This window comes from Excalfactoria chinensis, chromosome Z (assembly GCF_039878825.1).
Source record: "Excalfactoria chinensis isolate bCotChi1 chromosome Z, bCotChi1.hap2, whole genome shotgun sequence".
Taxonomy (NCBI): domain Eukaryota; kingdom Metazoa; phylum Chordata; class Aves; order Galliformes; family Phasianidae; genus Excalfactoria; species Excalfactoria chinensis.
The window spans coordinates 57,150,372-57,172,040 of NC_092857.1; the positions used below are offsets into that span (position 1 = coordinate 57,150,372).

General features: G+C 36.8%; 1 protein-coding gene across 1 annotated transcript in view; it reads left to right on the top strand.

Moving 5' to 3' along the window:
* The window catches only part of ADGRV1 (adhesion G protein-coupled receptor V1), a 259,889-nt gene that overhangs the window by 228,785 nt on the left and 9,435 nt on the right, over positions 1-21,669 (top strand). The window contains exon 88 of the mRNA XM_072360423.1: positions 21,357-21,548. Coding sequence (XP_072216524.1) covers positions 21,357-21,548 — 192 coding nt within the window. The remainder of the gene's footprint in view (positions 1-21,356; positions 21,549-21,669) is intronic.

Genomic DNA, 21,669 nt, shown 5'->3' on the forward strand with positions numbered 1-21,669 from the left:
GAAGTGCTGGATGTAATATTTCTCAAGTTTCAGTACCACAGAATGGTCTCTGTACATACCTATCTTCATGCTGAACATCATCAGGTTATGAAGGGTGATCTGAAATCACTTCATGATTTATGAAGGGTGAAATAAATGCGTGTCAAGTTTTAATAGTTTCTAGGGGAATGACCATTCATTTTTTCTGCATGTAGATATTTCTTGCACAAGATCCCTTTTTGTTGTACGAATCTGATATTTCACCAGTGTATGAGAAAGATGTTTTTTCCTTGTCTTCATTGCAAACATTTGGGGGCAAAAATGCCCATTAATTCAGTAATTTGATATATGTCTTGAGTGGCCTCCAAGCAACTGCTGTAGAAAGAATGAATGGAATTACTGCTTTTATCTCTCATAGCTGTTGTTTTGTTGTTTGTTTAGTTTTGTTTTGTTTTGTTTTGTTTTTTAATTATACAACATAATAATCATATACAATTTAGGGGAAAGCACGATTAGCTTTTATTCTTAAGTTAATAGTACTAAATTCAGTAAAGATTTTTTTTTTTTTTTTTTTTTTTTTTTTTTTCTTTTTCCTGAAGGAATAAAGACATTGTACTGTTCTTCTCCTATTTTAATTTTAGCCTTGAGATACCATACACTTTGAATAGCTGTTACTGTTGGAAATTGTTTAAATTTTTGGGTTGTCATCCAGCTAATGTATCAAAGGTATATGAGTTATTGGACTATCATCTGGCCTTCATTTATGGGAAGACTTATTGAGTTTAAAAAAAAAAAAAAAAAGAGAGAGAGACAGAGAGAAAAGTGTATAGAAGAATGGGAAAATCTAATCATGAAAGCAATATATTCCTTGTATAATAGAACATGAAGGGTCTTCTGTAATGGATTAAAACATTATTGTGCACTACAACCAAAATGAGGCTTTGAAATTCTAAAGAGTAAAAAGATGGACCACTTAATAAGATTTATACCTATTGAAATTCTTACCTATTGTGTGCATGTTACAGTTAAAACAATCTTGAAACCATCAGTGAGACCAATCTTTGGCAGCTTCTACTAATAGCACTTAATTTTTTTTCATCTGTTAACCTACATTTGAATAACCTGCAAATGCTTATTTTCCAGTGGAGAGCAGTTCACTAAGTGCAGTTAATAATGTTTTTGCCGGCAAAGGAAATAATGAGTTTCTACTCATTGTTGTTCAGATTGTGACAAAGTTAGCCTAAAAGAAATTGATATAATGGATTCTTTTTAGAGTACTTTCTTCTAAAGCAGTATTATTGTGGGCTATAATAGATAGTTTGCCAAAAGAGACAATGGGGTTTTGAAACAGTAACAAGGCATGAAAATAAAGTTTGCTTCTTACTTAGAAGTGTTTTGAAATAGAGTAAGCAAGGAATCTCTGAAAATGAAGCTGCAAGAGAGCTCTAGACACCAGCAAAACCTTCTGATATACATCAACACAGGTTCTGTTATATCTTATATACTAAATGTATTCTGATTTTTCAATTGTTAGTTAGATTTCAATAATGTAATTGAAGATCAGACCCTTAAAAATAAGATAAAATTTTGCTATCCGGAACTACTTCAACCAATCATCTGCTAGCTCAGGAAAAGAAAGGCAATATCTGTCCAGCTTAAAGGAAGTATTTCGTTCAGTAACGCACACACACGGAGAGAACAACAACAAAAATAAAATAACAAATAATAAAAAGGAGGTTTAAATATGAAGAAAAATATAGGAGAAATAATATTTTTAAAAAATAATGTGCCTTGATACTAATCTTCAGTATGACTTTCATTATGACCATGGCAGAAAATATGCTAGTACAACTTCTTCATTATACCAAGTTAAGATTTTCAGGAATAAAGTATCACATGCAGTTAAATAAATGGACAATTTTTAATACATAAAGTGACTTAATAGTGTTTTGGGTTTTTTTTTTGTGTGTATGATTCAACAATACAGAACTATATATCAAGATACTACTAATAATTTCTGGTGGAAGTTGATCAGTTCCATATAAGGGCTATTCTAAAAGAAACACCTCCTATTTTATTTTGCTGGCCCACACTGTGAGAGACAAATGTTAGTGGAATGGCAGTAGAGGGACCAGTGTCCCATTACATGTAATTGCTGTGTGACAGGTGCCAAAGTGGCAGCAGAAGGGCAGTCTGACAGAATGGTGTCTGGTGTGGAAGTATTAATGAAGCAAAGGTGTGTCACTAAATTATTCCATGCAGAAAAAGTGGCAGCCACTGACATTCATTGACACTTGCTGAACATTTCTGGAGAGCAAGCAGTGGATGTGAGCACAGTGAGTCAGTGGGTAGTGCATTTCAGCAGTGGTGGCATTGACAGTGGATCACCTTGTCTGGTGCTGACTGTTATGGATGCAGTATGTTCTTTGCTGGTGGAAGTGCGCAGTTAATGTTGGTAACTGTTGAAATATTTTTCAGCTGAGAATTTTCTCTATGAAACAGTGTTATTGCTTTTTTTGTATCTGTTGTAGTTTCCATGGAAATAAAAAGGAGGTATTACATTCAGTGTGACCTACATATAGTAGAGGAATACAAGCTAAAATACATAGGATTCTTTACTGAAGGACAATTGCAAATCACCAGGATGATACAGACATGAAGCGTGCAAATGTGACGCTGATTTTGTACCCAGTAGCAATATTTACACCATTATATAAAGTACTGGTGGCATATTATTTGGAACCCTGTGCACAATTCTGAGCCCACTGGTCAAAGAGTTGAATTTTGTATATGATAGGAGTGCTAAAGGAATATTAGTGGTGATAAGGGATTAGAAAATAACGTTTTAGGAGCTTGAAAGTATTTTACATTTCAGCAGTTAATCTGTTCACACTTAACTGCCATGGTGCAGCATGTAACATAACTTGTGTTAAGCTGCACACCAAATAATACATCCTGTTTCTCAAAAGGCATTATTTAGACATTGTAGTCTTTTTCAGAAATGACTCTAACTCACAGCAACTTTTTAATTTCAAACACTACTTTGCCAGTTCTGATTTGTATGGGCAAGCAGATAAATATCTAAGCTGCTCAAAACACTATATGCGACTGTAATATCAAAGCACTAAGTTTTCTGAGATTTTCAGTATTTCCTTCTATTAAAAAATGAATCATGGATCTACAGAATGTGTTGACTGTACTGTCATGTTTATTCAACAGTCAGTTTGTTTGAAAGTTTTTGACTGTAATGTTGTGTATGGGAAACTGTTGATCACAGCCTGAACCTCTGATTAATGACCTGAGACAAGCAATGAGTCAGCTGCAGGAGCACAGGTGAAGGTAATTCAGCTGTGCTACCAGAAAGGGTGGATCTTGGCTCCACCTCTCCCAGATCTCATTTAAGGGCTGACCACCACTAAGGCAGGTTTTCTTTCTCTGGAGATTACTCCTTTGTGGAGTTTACTGCAAACCTTTACCATTGTCAGTATGTTCCATTTATCATAGGTTTTCTTTCTATCGTGATAATCTTTCATATGAAACATCTGTTTTAACCTGTTTACCTATTGACTGTATAGCGGTACATGTTGTCAATGTTTTAATACTAAATCTTCGTGATGGATTTTTTTTCTCCAAGCACGTCAACAGTTAAACCATAATCACTTAGTTGCAGGTTTCTCAGAAAGGTTTCTAGTGCATGTGAGGACTGCAAATCATTTGAATCTGGGAAGAGCAACTGTGGAGCTGGAGCTAACCATGGTTGGATGAAAATGGCTTAATTGTTTTCTTTATTTTGATCAAAATGTCAAGCGTTGATCTTTTGCCTTTGCCTTGACGAAGGTCAATTGGATTTTAAAAAGCATCAAATCAACTCATCCTGTCAGCTTATTATTTGTTTAAATTCTCAGATGTGTTGTTTTGCTGTTAGAAGAGAGTCATGGAAAGTTTTAGTGACAGAGATTTATTAGAACTGCAATTGCAAAACTGGTAACCACACTGAAAAGATTTGTTCTTTGTATATCTTAAAGCAGGGTGAGTAGAAGACTTCAGTTTGGCAGTGGCATCCTCTGTGTCTGTGTGTGTGCACAAGCAAAGCATGGGATCTAATGGAGCGTACTTTATCCAAATAAAAAGATTTCGTCATGTTGTGATTGTGCTTCAAAAAAAGTGTGTAAGGGCTGAAAACAGTAAGACTGCAGCCTTCTGAACTACCCACATATTCTCTTGAAGATTTTGATAGTTGAGTATCACTTATGTTCCAGAACCTCCAGAAATGATCATCTGAGATCCAGGAAACACAGACTGGTGTTTTAGTAGGCAAAGTGATGCCCTTCTGGAACCAGAAACTAAGGCAGGAACTTTTTCTCATTCCTAACATTTGAAAGGCAACAGAAAAACAGTGATCTTCACTATGAAGACTGTTGTTCTCCTGTAAAGCTTTGTTATTTTCACACTAGCTTTCTTGTAACCACCTGCTATTAGCCAAATTGGTCAACCTACCTGATAGAAAATATTACTTCCTTAAAGACAACTTGTACCTGTAGTTCTGTCTTCATTTCTGTCATTGCATTATCATCAATGAGCAAAGAAGTGCTGGTCACACTCCCTACTGCTAGGCTCTAAATTAGTACACTGGCTTCTCAGGGCTTTTTTTAGTAGTTAGGAATGAAGAGTGTGATTCCAGAGGATGCTTCACTGTACGGAAGTGAGGTTCCTGCTTTCTAATCATTTTCAGTAAGTAGAATGTTTGAGTGTTTTCACTCTGTAGTGTCATATTAAATAGAAATGCCTCTGTATTCTAAAAACAAACAAAAACCTGACAACAACAAAAACAGGTAGGTAAATCAGATAAATCATATTTCTCAAAGGAACTTCTGACTTTTATGTTGCCCTTTAATGTAAGGAATGTTTTATCCATTCCATATTACATTCGGTTTTTTGTTGGTGGTGGTTTGGTTTGTTTTTTTGGCTGATGAACTTCTTATAAAGTCTTGAGAGAGTTATAGGACCACATGCGGTATCTAAATACCTGCATATCTACTTCTGGGTAAATGAGAATGCTTAGTAATTATTTAGACTTGGATATTCCCAAAGACTGAGAAACTATTATTATTTATTAACAGTAGCACTCCAGAGTTCATGAATGGGCCAGCATTTCTTTGTATTGGACCTTGTACAAACAGAACAAAAAGACATTCTGTGCCCCAGAGTGTTTATAAACTAGGATGTGAGACAGGAAATGAACACCAAGTACACACAGTACAAAGCAGTTGTTAGACAGCAGGTATCAAGATTTTATAGCCAGAGACCCAAGAGCAGGTCATGAAAAATTTGAGATGGTAAGACATATAACTTTTTGTCCACACATATCATAGCTGACAGCTAAGTGCTACTTTAGTATGATGGGAGGATGAGAGACAATGGGAATAAACTAGAACAAACTCCCAACCTCATATGTGTTTATGTACCTGTGAGATGAGTCAGAGAGAAATCAGTACTTTTCTGTACTCTTAAGCCATGCTCAGGCCCACCACTGGGGAGCATTTTGCAACAGGCAGTGAAGCTTCTTCCCTGCTCTCCACAGATGAAGTCCAGTTCCATCCTTGAAACAAGGCTGAGCTTTAGTAATGAACACAATCTTATATTAACTCACCTGTTCCTCTGTCCCTTTCTGCAAGGGCTTTATAGAAAATTATCATCATAGTATCATAGTATTGTGCGAGTTGGAAGGGACCTTAGAGATCATCGAGTCCAACTCCCGGGATTCGAGCCCTCTGTGTAGCAGAGCGGCACTTCTACCCCCTGCTCCACAGGAGGGGATTCGAACCCGGACCCCCTGGTGTTGCAAACGGGAATTTTACCGCTGCGCCACTGGATGTTACATGCATTGAGAGCAGAAAGTCTGCTGGCACCGATCCTAATATTCCTTTGCTTATCTCAAAAACTTTTTTCATTTTTTTCCTGAGAAACAGGTAATACAAGAACTACAAACAAATAACTTGTATTCACCTTTCCATAAAGGCTTTGCTTTGCAAATGGATGGTAGATGTATTTCAGGTAGGATACAAGATGGGACATAGTGAAAAGTTACAGAGGTGATAAGATTCTTGGACCAGCTGAAGTTTTTCATTGGAATAGGAGTAGAAAGATTCAAAAGGTAATTTGTCTCAAATTACATTATTTTTGTGTGAGATTTATTTCAAGCTGTTTTCCTAGTGTGTTGAAAAATAGTGTACCTATCCTAACTTCCCTCTAGAACATATAAAAAACAAGTGAGAAAGTGTCTTTAGGGTATGACTAATACAATTTTAGAAATATTTAATAAAAATGTTGATAGTTAAAAGTACATTTTGAACAATCTTGTAGGAAGAAGGAAGAAATACAGTGCTTCCACTAATGTAACTTTTAAGTTAATGTGTTGTAAATAAATTTCAAAACAATTGCAAGTATTCCAGTTCTGCTTGTGAAAATTATAGTAAGATACATGGATATAATATCTGAGAAAAAAAAACCAACAATAATAATTGTTTTTAATGACTCAGGTTTCTATAGGTCATACAGCCTGTAAGTAGTCGTGCTCGTTCTGCAGCAGTACAAACTATCACTAGCCTGTCAGTCCTCAGAAAACCTTTCTCAGATAGATATTATCATCTCTGTTTTATAGACAGCTGGGATGAAAGCTGTGGGAAGATTAATATGAAGGGCCAGCATACTTCCTAATTTAGGAAGCAAATTGGCTCCTACATTTCAGGTTTGTGCTCCTTTTATTAAACCAATCATAGTTACCAATACCATAGTGGTCTCCATTGCCACTGGTACTTCATTTTCTAAATGGATTTTATTTTAGAAATGGAAGCCAAAGACTACTAGTAGTTCATTAATTCTCTTTGATAGTAGAGAATGGAAGAAGCTGAGGGATTAAAGATTTAATAATTTAAATAAGGACCTTCCTCTTCCTGGAAACATCTCTTTTCAGATTGCTTCAGGTTGCCATGCCTCTCTCAATTGGCAATGAGCATTAGCACACTGTTTAGTTGCTTTGCTAGTATGGCTTGGCTTATCTTGCAAGAAAGATTTGCAGTAGCTAATATACTAAGCATGGATTAGAAGAAAATAATGCAGTGCTTAGTACTTCATTATTTCTATCTTACTTCCCTGGAATTTTTTCCTTGCAGGATACTGGTACAAACAAGGCAAAAATAAAATTAATAAAAATCCAGAATTGTAATTGTAAATTTCTGCCAAAAATGTGATTTCTGAGTGTCACACGTATAGATTTAGCTATACAGTGCATGAAAAGATTTTTTTTTTCAGTTTGTTTGCATTCAAACCTTAGTCATACTGTAAACTGTGTCTTATAAAGAAAAAAAAAGTGTTTCATTGGGAATTTTAACAGTTAAGTCTTTTTTTAAATTAAATTAAAAGTTGAAATCAGTCATCATAGCAATATTCAAAGACTGTGTAAAGGATGGAAGGTCTCGCAGAGTGGGTTTAGGAAAACTTTACAGGGTGCCTTATTCTGTTCCAGTGAGTAATGATTGTCACAGCCAGTACTTCTGAGCAAATGATCAGAAGGTAATTTCAGAGGCCTGTATCTTTACTGTTGTCTTTGTTGCTATTCACTACTGATGTAAGGCAGGCAGCAGGGCAGAAAGAATCCCAGAAGAGAGCAGGGTGTGAGTTTGTTGCATCCTCTTCTCCTGAGTGGTAGGGCCTCATGCTATGTCCTCCTGTGGGATCACAGAATTGTAAGGGCTGAAACGGACCTCCGGAGGTCATCAAGTCCACCCCCCTGCAAAGCAGACCCTCTACAGCAGGACATACAGGTAGGCATCTAGGTGGGATTTGGAAGACTCCAGAGAAGGAGAATCCACGACCTCTGGGCAGCCTGTTCCAGTTCATTAAACAGACTGAATCAAATCCTGATATCAGTGACCTAGTAAGAATAGAGGTAAAGATAGTAATCTCCTTGAAAGTGAAACCTTCCTTTTGTTGAATTCCACAAATACTAAGAAAGGTATAGAGGCTCCTGTTTATTTTCTTTCCAGAAAACTGTCAGTGCCTCCTTAAAGCGTGAATACCAGATTACTGGGCTGACATTCGAAATATATCTGTACTGTATAACCGATATGACACAGATAATCCTAAACAGACATAAAGCACATCTGCTTTGGAGCCAGGAGTAATAAAACAGTGTCAACAACGAGGCAGAGACAGGGTGTGGAACACAGAGGCCTGGAGCCTGGGCTCAGTGCCGTGCATGCAGCTGCTTTGGTTTTGACCCATCTCTTTCATTCTGCTGCTCCTCACCACAGGAAGATTTATTAAATAAAAGATGCTTTATTAAGTGTTTTTGAGCATAAAAACTTAAGTAGCCAACAGGTTGGTTGAACTACAGTTGTCACAACAGTTGTGCCATAACTATTCATATAATTGTGAAATCATAGAATGGCTTGAGTTGGAAGGGAGATCAGCTACAGCAGATAGCAGTTACAATCATTACTTTTCTTATTTTCCTTTTAGATTTCTTCACAAATTAAGAAATATGGTTTATCATCTACTTATTCTATTTCTGCAGTAAAGTCAACATATAACTAAGTTGTGACACAGAGTAAATACATTTTTGTTGTCCTAGTTTGTATATGTAAGTATAATTTTCATGGTGTGTTTGTACTTTTTAGTGGAGAAAAAGTAATACTTAACAAAAATTTTACGTCTTTTACTGTGATACATGAAGTTTAACCAAAGTCTGTGTCAAAGGTAGCTGCAAGTAATAGAGCATGTATTCTCAGTGTCTGTGTGGAGATAGTTCAATAGGGAGTTACCTAAGGACAAAGATGGAAGTTCATCTGTACATTAAAACTTTCCTTACTTGCTGACAGTGCTCAAAAACCAGTTGTGCTAATACAAAATGTACTGTGCCTCACTTACCTAAGTACATCTGTAGGTATATGTCTACAGAAAGTAACATATCTTTCTGTTACCCAGAAAATCCTTGTTGAATCTTAAAACAGTACAGAAACAATGCAAAAAACAGCTTAATGAAAATAAACAAACAAAAACTCTCTTGCTATATATATAAGTTAAAACAAAACACTACCATCTCGCAAGCACTTTTTAGGCTTGAAATACCAAAACAGTGTGATGGTGAGGCAGAAGCTAGCTGTATGAAGAAAGCTAGGACTTCCTACTGAGAGTACTTAATTCCACTGACTTGGCCAATTGTATGAGTCACATTGTATTATATTAAAGAGCTTTCCAAGTGAACCGTACTGTGCTGGACTCAGGTGTGGAAAAGCAAAAGTAGCCAGAATATTACCTTTCCAAGAGTACTTGCCAGAATAGGATGTTGAATGTTACATTGTGACTTTCTACATTCATTAAGTTGTATAAAATAAAGCATCAGGCAATGAGACTTCCCTCACTTTCCTTTTTAGCTGGCTTTTACAGACAAATGTTTGACCTGTTTAACATAAAACTGCTTTGAAATCCTCTCTCCTGGCAAAATTTCCCCTAAAATAGAAATTTCATTCCACTTCCCTCACGAGATTACTTCTACCTCCCATCAGGCTTTATATCTCTTGCTATCAGCTCATCGTTCCTGCTGTCTTCCAGAACAAGACAACATGCAGCTATAAGCACCTTCATGTGTGGCAGTTTGGAGGGTATCATTTTGGCATACTGGCCTTGCTCTGCTCATGCCTGTGACTACATGGACCAAGGCTGGATTTCTTCTGTGAAAAACATGAGGGCTATTTCCAGCCACATGATCTCTGCCTGAACTACTGTGCAAATCTGTTCCTCTGGCTGAGAGTTGGCAGCTTTCTGTATTTGCTTTATGTTGGATTTCATTGTGCAGCCAAGACAGCTCTGTCAAACACTTTGGGTGGTTTTGCAATGAGAAAACATGATACTGCCGAGCCAGCAGTTACTGCCATACAAGGGTGCTGGAAAGAATAGGCAGTGATCTGCAGCCCTCACACAAAGAGTGAGACCTCAAAAGGACATATATTCCATGCGAGGTAATGGGAAAATCTAAGCTAACAGAAAGAAAGAAAAAGCCAAAAAAAATCCCAAACCCAAAACAACAGCGGAGGGTCTCAGTGCTTTGAGAATATGTGGAAGCCCATCCTTCAGCAGGTCCTGTCATTTTTTTCCTCTTAAGAAATACTCCATAGATAGATGGTCACAAAACAGGACACATCCAAATTTTTTTTTGGTGCTACAAACATATCTTATGTCACTTCTGGCACTGATCCATTACAGAGAATTTCCAAGAGGGAAACTAACTTCTTGTTTTCCAAGTACAAGCAGAAACAACTTGATATTTCATGACTTGCACTCTCTGTTTCTGAGAGCGGATAGAACTACGTCCTTACTAAATTCAGTAAGTATAGCAGGGCATGAAAATGAACTGTTCTCTTCCTTTCTTTTTAGGCATATGTATCTATATATATAGATATATCCTTATAACACATCGTTTAATATTGCACTAGTATGCATTAACTTAAGTTTTTTATAGCAGAATCACAGAGAAATAACTAAACACCACAAGGCCATTACTCTATGAAGTGTTCTTCTCTCAGAGAGTGGTCCCTGCTTAGAGCTAGCCAATGGAATTTGCTTGATGTTCATTTCTTGCTATTTAGTTTGTTTAAATTTCTCATTTTTTTCTTGTTTTGAGTGTGCTAGTACTTGTTTAGCAAGTCCAAACATATTTTTTTTTTTTTTATGCCAGTGGCTTTTCTGTTGAAAACAAAAGTTATAACCTGCAACCAGAAAGTTTTTGAGTAACTAGATCTTAAAAAAAAACTCAAATCATCAGTCTAATACTAGAGTGAAGTCATATCCATGACTTGTTTTTGTTGTCGTCATCGTTCTTTTTAATTTTACTTTGAGTAACACTCCCTATGAAAAAAGATCTCATTAACTCTTAAGGTGCTCTTTTTTTCATTCTGAGCTTCCTATACTGACACATACTGGGGGCAAGGCAGAGAGGGAGTGGAAAATCAGCTTATTATATGAAGGCAGAAAGTGAATGATATCAGATGCAGAGCCAAATATATCGTTATTCCTCCGCCTACTTTGGTGCACCTACTTGTCAACTATGGAAGGACATATAGTCCTTGTCCTCTTTTTTTTTTTTTTTTTTGCCCACGTTTCCTTTCTTTGATGAGCATTCCTACTCAAAGCAGTGTTAACTTCCTGCTTTATAAATAAGACTTGCCTTCTGCTGTTTTCCATACTGTAGAAAGACTGTAAATATCTACAGTAATTTCCATTAAAATCTAGAGGAGTAGGGAGTGTCAGCTACTGACATGATTCTGTGAATATCCTTTTAATAGCAAGACCTACACAAGACTGTGACAACTCCAAAAGGTTTTCCTCTAGTTGGAGAATGCTACAATATAAGCATGTAGAATCATAGAGTCATAGAATCACAAGGTTGGAAAGAACCTACAAGATCATCTAGTCCAATCGTCCTCCCATTACCATACCTACGAAAAACCACTAAACCATATCTCCTAGCTCCTCATCCAGACACCTCTTGAACACTGACAGGGATGGCGACTCCACCACCACCCTGGGCAGGCCATTCCATGTCTTATATCCATCAACCTTTCCCTAAAAACCGAATCAGCAGGAACACAGAAGGTAATTATGTCAGTAATGCAAAACCCCTAGGTTCCCTCCAAGTCCGATATTTTTTTTTCCAAATTTTCTTGTCCAGGTGTAAGAGATACTATGATACTTAAAAAAAAAAAAAAAAAAAAAAAAAAAAAAGAATTAAAGGATAAAGTTGTTGTCACAATGATAACTCCTAGCATCTGCATAACTCTTCATTTTGAAATTTTCCCTAATAGCAAATAAAATTCAGTGATACACGTAACATTAGCTTCTCTTTTATGACTCCCTGTCAATGCAGACTTTCAACTCCTACTTTCTTTTAATTCTACTTGTTTTTCATTAATATGCGTAAACAGAAAATAGTGCTTTAAAAATAATTTAAATACTAAAATTAATACTGTAATGTGTTTCAGAACTCTTACTTTCTCGGATTGTGTATGGGTGAGAGTGACCTGTATACAATGATATTAGCTTGTACGTAGCTTATTGGGCTCCCAAATTCTCTCTTGAGTATTGCTTTGCCATGGTATCTTGTTGCCTGCTCTAATGTACATCCAGAGATTTGATTGTTCTAACACTGTTGTTTAGGGAATCTCACAACCAATGGCCATAAGTGACAAAATATTTTTTATCTGTCATTTCTTGCCTGTTGGAAAAAGAAGTTAGAACTGTAGCAAGGCTTAGACTCTGAGGTGTCAGCTGAAATGTAGGGTTCCTAGTGTTTACCCTGAAGAGAAAGTATGACTATAGCTTTTTAAAGAATATTGTAAAGTTTAGGAGTAAAATCATGACATCTATTTTTTAAAGCCTCTGTTGTCAGTGCAGTTTAAAAATGTGTTAGAAATAACCATGTAGCTTTTGGTATTTCTTATTTTTTTAGTGCAAGGATCCTCACTAGACAATTAAGTTTTTCAGTGATACATGACCTGGCTGCTCTCTGCTACCTCCAAATAGCACAAAGCAGAAGAAGAACCTGGTATCAAGTGGACCTTATGAGCTATGGTTCCTGACTTCTGGTTCCTGTGCAGGAAAGAAATAAGAAAAGGCAGAGGGAAATAAACTATGGGCAAAGAAAGTGGGAAGAGATGGGGAAAAATATGCATCTGTTCTGCCTTTCCTTGTCTGTTCTTCACTGTTCTTGGTTAGTGTGATTTACTGAGTCTCACAAAGAACTCTGAAAAGCAAAGACAGTTGCCAGGACTGCAGAAGTGAATTTTAAGCTGCTTCTGTATGCTTGCTGTCTTGTGTGTGCTCTCCACACATCATGCCTGTCCTATTGCTATATTCTTGCTGTTTGACTCAGTATTTATTTCTTCCTCAGTTCAGCTGAAATACAAAAACAGGGCTTCCTTGTTATTTCTGGAATGACTACACTGGAAAGATGTAACAGAATCTTATTCTAGCCCAGCTTGCACATCTGGCAAGCTTGGCAAAACATCTGCATTTCCAATGCATCTTCAAGATGAACCCCTATCTTTTATAGCTTGAATCTGTTATCTTACATAAATAAACAAGAAAAAATACCTTTTGCAGGGCTGAAATAGGAGGTACAAATGATTGTCATGTGGGAGTAGCTGAAAGTGTGTTATGAGCTATGCAAAATATGTATAGTGAATCCTGAGTATCCAAGCAAATCTGCTTTTTAAAGATTTCCCAAAGTCTATGAACCTTTTAGGTGAGACTCAGCCAAGTTTAGACTAATTCCTAGCTGGATGCAGTTTGCCAGAAAGAAATTTATGGCTTTGGCACCACATAGAAACTGCAAGATTCAGCATGGTCTTGGCATGGCTGGTGTTGCATAAAAAGAAACCTGGGAGTATAGACTAAGTTTCAGGTGTTATGCTAGTATTCATAAAATATATGATGAAAGTGTAGTATTATTATCATTATTCCAAAATATAGCATTTTAATCTCTGGAATTATAACTTTGTACAAAAGAAAACACTTGAAACCACCATATCTCAGTGCAAATCTGAAAATATATAGATCACTCTATAAGTAATGCCTTATATTTATTTCTGTGGAAACTGCAACAGATACAAAGAATACAGTAACATTAGTTGACAGAGCAAATACTCAGCTACACAACACTGTTTTTAATATAGTAATTGCTATTAGCTTATGTGTGTGGATGAGCTGATTAAGATCTTATCCATTTTGTGGTGTGATAGTAATTCATGGCCATGCAGAATGTGACTTGCCTTATATATCACTGTTGCCACTGCTGAAACTCACCACTCACTGCCTCACTGTGCTCACATCCGCTGTTTGGTCCCCATCAACACTCAGCAAGGGTCGATGAATGTCAGTGGGTGCCATTTTTCCTGCGTGGAAGAATTCAGTGACACAACTTTGCTCTATATGCACTTCTGTGTCAGATGCCATTCTGCCAGAGTGCCCCTCTGCTGCCATCTGTCACACAGCAATGATGTGTAGTGGGATACTTCTAGTTCCATACCACCAACATCTGCCTCTGATGTCATGGGCCAACATCATAAAATAGGAAGCATTACTTTCAGAGCTTATCTAATCCTAATGATAACTGTCTGAACGATTCCTTTTCTTAATGCATTATTTTAAGTTGGCTTTTGAGTGCCTTATGCATGTGGCAGTGGTTGGTTGGTTGGTTCCACAAGTGATTATCTAATGTCAGTTGTGAAAATGGTGAGTTTTGCAGTGCTCAGTTACTTTCATCTTTTGATTTTTAAGTTAATTTTTAGAACTTCAGCTAAAACTGAGATAAATCCTTATTTACAGAGCAAAACAGAAAGCAAATACTTCATGAAGCAAAGTGCTGATAGTGGATATTCTCACTAGAAATTATAATAAGTATGAGAAAAATATAATTGATAAGTATGATAATAACCATGAAAACTGCTGCTAAATGGCAATTAAACAGTCAAAACTTTGATGATGCACAGCAGGTCCAAAGCTGACTTAATAAATGTAATCACCACTTGGCAGGTTTGCATTACTAAGGACATGGCTTTTCCAACAGTGACTTTGAATGCCAAGAGGAAGAGTTAGATTTAAACAGAAGGATCTGATTTACATTTCAAAGGTTAATATTTCTGGAGAGCTATGAGTGGGAGATGTTATGTGATGGCTTAGGATATAGTAGCATGTGACTAAGATAATACTTCTGTCATCATGACACCAATAAAAGATCTTCAAGCTGTTCTCAAAGAAAACGTGGTTGAAAAAAAAAAAAAAAAATGTATTTAATGCCTGCTTTCTAATGCCTAGACATGCACAAAAAATGGTGCTCATGGGGTTCATCACTATTGTGCTTGAAAACTGAGTAACTTGGAGAGGTGAATAGAGAATTATGTATGTTTTTCATGTATCACTTGGTAAACATTAATGATTGTGCATAAGCACATTCAATTCCATAGCTAACTTTCTTCCAAAGCAGATTAGGAAAGACAACAATGTCAAATATATATCAGACATTGTACAATGGCCCTGATAATGATTTCCTGAAAGTGATTCCCTCAACATTGTGAGTCATTTCTTGATATGTAAATGCTAACTTGTTGAACATGACAAAACATGCAGATTATCAGGATTAATCAGACCAGCTATTTTCCCAAACGCAGTAGGCGCTTGTTACATAAATTAGTACTAATACAAAGCAGGCTTTCACTGGCCAGTGATAGAAAGCTACAACAGAAAGCGGCAGCCCACAGCATGAGAACTTCCAGTAAATTAATGAAATCCCCATGGAAGTTCACAAGAAGTCAGCAGAGGCATTCAGGTGCCAAAGCACCAGGGAGAGAGTCTGCCACCCAGACTGGCCACCGATAGCTGCCCAGAAATCACAAGCAGCAGAGAAGGGTGACCTGCACATTGAGACACTTTGCCAAGAGTAAAATTGGCATAATCCAGACAGAGAATGAGATTAAATCTGACCCTGATAAGATTAATAAAACTAGAGTTAAATTAAACAAAGCACAGACCATTGTGCATGAATTCCTCTGTGGTGACTGCAGAAAGCTGATCTCAAAAGTTCTTCAGAGTAAAGATAACTCCTCAGCTGGGAGAGACATCTGTTTGTATGATTGCTTGTTATTTTACCACCTGGCACCAATAAATGTGTAATTTTAAAAACAATAATGATGATGTAGCTATGGTGATCTAAGGCTACATAGCAAGAAAGAATGTCCCCGTTCTGGACACAGAGTTCTTTCTAAGATACAACACAAGCTACTAACTTTCCTCACAAGCCTCAATTTCTCCAAATATTCTCTTTTGGAAAGTCAACTTTTTAGCAGTTAATAAGTAAGAAGTAAACCATACATCTTAGAACACAATGAATTTTGTTGATGTTGATAAATGCTTTGAAATAGGTTGAGGAACTGTGGTTGTTCAAATGACATTTATTTTCCAGAAGTCCTGCACAGATGCTTTAGTTTTATAAATAGAAATGCCATTCCTCTAAAATAGATCACATTATCTGAATATATTTCTCCTTGGGAAAGGAAAAGTTCTTCAATTCCAGGACAGGCTATCTCAGCCTGAATGAAAATATATGTGAGAAGTGTGATATATGATCTATATGATCATAAAACAACAACAACAACAACAATAACAACAACAATAATAATAATAATAATAATAACAATATGGTGCCTTGATGTGTTTGTTTTCACTGAAACAGTAGAAAGCTCTTTATCTTACAAGACAATTTAAAATTATGAGAAACAGCAAGCATCTTGATTTTCTCTCAGTGTGTAAGACGGAGATTAGGAAGAGGTTTGTTGATGGCCTAAATCTGTTGTATCATTTCTCCTTATTATTAGCAGAATTATCTCAATTTCCAAATTTAGATATGCTGCAGTGGAAGCTCAGTTACTTGGAATGTGCAGAATTAGAGGGCAAAGAGGAAAGGAGAGAAAATGTAGGCATTGAATATGCATTGAAGACATTCAACGGATCACTCTGCCAGGTCTGCATGTGATCTCATGGAGATGTAAAATTTATTTGATCTTTTTATTTGCAGTTGCAGGAACTTGTCCTTAATAGTTTCCTGCTATTGCTCCACAGAGTAGATAAATCAAGCTGTTGTATCTGAGAATTCCCCTCACACTTATACAGGCACAAAACTCTGCAAAATTAACCTTCATTCTTCTCCTATGGACAAGTTAAAAAGGCAGTAAGGAGAGCCTGAAGAAATTACCATGCAGTGTCACTGCTGACTGTTGGAAATAATCAACTGTACAATGTTGCACTATGTTGAAACTGAGGATAAAAGAACAGATAGAGTAACACTACTTAGAAAGGCCACACGGTAAATTCTATGACTGGTGAAGTATCTGGATTAGTTTAGAGCAGCATCAAGGCTATTTCCATCTCACTGGCTGAAAAGGCACCCACTGGACTCTTTCTCATGCTAAGTATCCTTCAAACAGTTGTGTTTTTTTAGATTATTTTTTTTTTCCAAAATTTTGCCCCTTAACAGTGCAAGAAAGCAGATATGATAGGCAAACGAAGTTGTACAGACTAATTTGCTGAGATTAAATAACAAAAGACAAATTGTCATGCATATGCTGCATAAGCAGCAACCTTTAGTGACAGTGTCTTATACATGTTTTTCAGTCAGCCACCTTTTATCTATTTGAAGAGAGCTGCAAGATTGCCAGGCACATTTCTAACCTTTCTCCAGGTGAAGAACACTAGTACCACTTTTCCCTCTTATCTTTTGCTATAACCTGAGCAATGGTATTAACACCACTGTCATAATGTAGCCATTATTTACATGGGATTTAATGTTTTCTAAGCAGACCTGGGGTTCCAGCACGCAGAAGTTATGCAGCATCACATTCATAGCCTCCAGAATCCTACTTCATTCTCCTCATTTTTCAGAGTCCTACAGAATCTCAGATTAGTAATCACAGTCATGTCACCATGAGACCTAACAGTTTCTTGTGACCTCCCTGCACACGTCTGCACAATGGTTCTGAGTTTGCATGCAACAGCAGAAAGCAGAGGTAGTAGGCAAGTCCTTCTTTTTTCTTTTCCCCTTTTCCCCCTTTTTCTTCCTTTTTTTTTTCTTATTTTATTTTATTTTATTTTATTTTATTTTATTTTATTTTATTTTATTTTATTTTATTTTATTTTTTAATGGAAGCCATGAAATTAAATCTTGAGAACATAAAATTAGTATTTACATTATTACCAAAGGTGTAATTATCTGGGCTCCTAATAGTCATAGTCCATGTACAGGCAAATCTATCTTCTTTTGGTACATTTGGAGTATTCAGTTTTCTTCTCTGACCACCTGGTAGGTCTGGTGGGCCTGTGAACAGAATTTGACTATTTTTTAGAGTTCTTTGTCTTTCATGCTTGGTCCAACTAGTAAAGATACTGTTCATGTATCTCTGAAAAAGCAAATTGGTGGCAACTTGGCCAAGGCCATTCATAATAGACATCAATAAAACATCCAATACAGTGTAGAGAGCCTTATTTTCATAATGCCTTAAGACTATTTCTACAGTATTAAAGGATGAAGTGAAAAAGAACAAAGAGTATCCAAAAAAAAAAAAAAAAAAAAATGTAATGAAGGGCAATTCATTTCTCAAATGAGTGCTTTTTTAAAAAAACATTGAGACATATCATAAGAGTTGTGGTTGCACTGACATTCAGGGTGTCTGCATACTTCCTGTGCTCTTGCAGTGTAAACAGTCTGTTAGCTGCTGGTGCTGAAATAAGGACAGATCAGTGTGGCTTGATCCATAGCATCGTTTTGTTTATGACTGTTGGTACTCAGTATTGTTTGTCAGAACAATTTGTCTAATTTTCATTTGCCAACATTCATTTTCAGTGGTTTCTGGTAGTGATACAGAATAGTGAGAATAAGAACATAAGCTCCTTGTATACTTCAGAATCACAATGCTATGCAGAACTTCATCTCTGTTAACTCTGTAGAAGTATACAGGAAATTGGTTCAAAGAAGGATCCGTCCTTCTCCACCTAAGCAAGTAATGGTCTGCCCAACAGTGCAGATCCTATGTGATACATTAGGAGTGTTGGTTTTCTTAGATAGAATGGTTTCATAAGCTTCTGCTTGTAAGGCAGTACTGTGATATTCTGCTGGGTAGGAGAAGTGAAACTCACACATTTTTGCTTGTTACCTACCTCAGACTGTGAATTTTGCTGTCCTTGGGCCAGTCAAACAACCTCCCAATTTGATCACTGTGGAAGGACCCAAAGCAGCCTCATCACTGCTCCACTTCAGCATGTGAGAGTTCCCTGGACACCACATGCCAAAATTCCTTCCCAGCCTTCAGAACTAGCAAGGGGAGATCTCACAAGACGATTCTACATAGGGTTCTTGGTCCCTATTAGTTTTATTTGCAGCTTGTTACTGAATTTGGCCTGACAAGATTGAGATTGTGTCTGTATCTTAACTGGAAAATGTGTATCGTGGTAACTGACAAATTATTTTATGATTGATGCCCATTCCCCTGTTTTAGGAATGCATTAAGAGAAGGCTATTAAAACAGCTTGAACTCTACAGATCACATCTCATCAGCCTATCTCTAAATCTAGATTAATGAAAGGAGGGCTGCAGCTGGAGTAAAAGGAGTGGTGCCAGCTGTGAGTCAGTGCATCCAGGCACTGCTGGCTCTTGCTGCTGGGAGAAGGCCTGACTCCTGGCAGCAGTGAGACCAGGCAAGGGTGTTTTAGCTGTCAAAATGCTTCTTGTGGTGCTGGTATAGCAACAGTTCCTCAGAAATAGCACTGCCTGAAACACACTGAGACTTAAATCAGGGAACTGACATTAAAGAGGTAATTGTGGTGCTTTATTCTGAGTTTGTTTGCTTTGGTAGAATGTGTCTTCACTCAGTCCTGCACAGGAGCACAATAAAGCATCAGCCTTTTTCAAAGGAACCTGGTGTCCCTCTTGTTCTGGGAGACAGCTGGGCAGAGCTTACAATTAATTGGTTTCCTTGAAAAAATACAAAACCACTTAAAATGTATGTGTGACTTTTGTGGCTATGTCCTTAGAGTCAGGAGTGCCAGAAACTGTTCTGAATTTTGGAGCTGAGTGTCACCACTGCTATCCATTCTTCTTAGAACTCTTATCCTTCACACATCCATTAAACTTAAATTAGAAGAAATCCACTTGCTGGTCCCATTATGTTTGACCTACATGAGAGTCCTTGGATTTGTTTAGAGAAAGAAAGGACATATTAGTCCCTTTTTAGTGTCTCTTAAGTGCAATATGTGTTTGCATCAGTTTTTTGGAATGAATACTTACATGAATCACCAAGAAATTTCCTTTGTAAGTCTCTCAGTTAAGTGCTTCAGTCTTCTTGACAAAAACAACAACAACAACAACAACAACAAAAACTCAACCCTATCAGGAAAAGTGAAGAACTATTTTTTCTAAGCAATTATTTTTAACACTTTTGTTTTTCTCTTTTCTGTTTTAAAAAAGAAAAAGAAAAAAAGTTTGTACAGAACTGTGTATCTGTCTGGATTTATAGCAGCTGTATGAAGGCATTTCCAGAGTTTCACTAGCTGAGACTGAAATCCCACCAAATCCCATTTGCTTGTGTTACTTTCGTCCCAGACTGTTATTATACATTGTTTTGTTATGTAGTTTTGGCCTAAGAAATTATGAATCTGTGGATGAAGAGTGGTTTACATCACCTGCTTTATAGGAATGGCCACAAACATGCTCTCTCAACATTTGAAATTCTTTTTACTAAAAATTCCCAAATATAATTAGATGAAACTCCTTATTATTTATAATCCCAGCTATTACTGTCATGCCAATAGGCTCCTTTCCAGTAAACTGTTGTTTAATACAATTGGTTATAGGGATCTAGAGGACAAGATGAAATATAAAAAGCAACGCAAACATAACTGAATTGCAGTAATCAAGAGGATTCCTGAGGTCTTCTTTATGCGCACTTCTGGTTAACTCCTTCTTTATTAATTATTGATTTGGATGATTCCTTCATTTAAATGAATAATTTTCACTCAGTATCAGCGCAATTTAATAATTAGAGAAGGAGAAAGTCAGACTGCATATTCAGAAATTTGATCACTGGATTTCCATGCAAACAGAAGACATGGTTATGATACTCTTCTTGGCTAAGCCTAAAGGTCAAAATTAGCAATTTTTAAAGAAGAACTGTAGAGACACACAGTACAGGCTTTATAGTAATCACAAATGAAAGACAGTGTTAGCTTAGTGGATACCATGGAGAATATAATTTATACACTTGGTGTCTGTACCAGCAGAAATGCAGATTGAAGCTGAGGCAAGAATGTAAGAATTAGCAAGGTCAGTAATAAAACAAAAATTGTAGCTAGTGACCAACAGCCAAAACCTATTGCAAAGGCAGCCCGTAACCACATTTTCACTGTTATGACAACTGTAAAACTGTTTCCGTTGTTGTGAACTTGGATTTGCTGTGGAACTACGTGGATTCAAACAAATAATCATTTTCAATGAATCTTTTGGGTTGTGTTTGTTTTTTGCATGTTTGTTTGTTTGTTTTTGTGGGAAGGATAGCATTTAACTGGAGGCCTCTGGATGTGAACTTCATTTTAGTCCAGGTCTCTGATTGATGGTGACACCTTATTATCCAGAGAAACTCGCTGCAGCCCATGGTCTGTTGGTGTAATGGAAGGCATCTGCTACAGCATATTGGACCTTGATGTAACTGTGATCAAAAATTGATCTAAGCTTCCTTCTTTTCACATATGAATGTTCTTTTTCTCTCCTTATGTTCCAGGGTCTTTATGTCTTTGTTGTGTATTTCATACTGCACAATCAACTTTGTTGCCCGGTGAAAGCAAGTTACACTGTAGACATGAACGGACATAGCACTCCAGGATCTGCTTTCTTCACTCATGGCAGTGGTTTGCCAGCTTCAGGTGGAGAGATCAGCAAGTCTACTCAGAACCTCATCAGTGCTATGGAAGAGGTAACAATGCTTTATAGTCATTGCATTGTGTGTTAAAAATGTACTTTTAAGTGGATATGCTGAAGTGAATGAGATAATAATTATCACAGTTCCTTTTCTTTTTTCTTCCTTACTTTCTTTA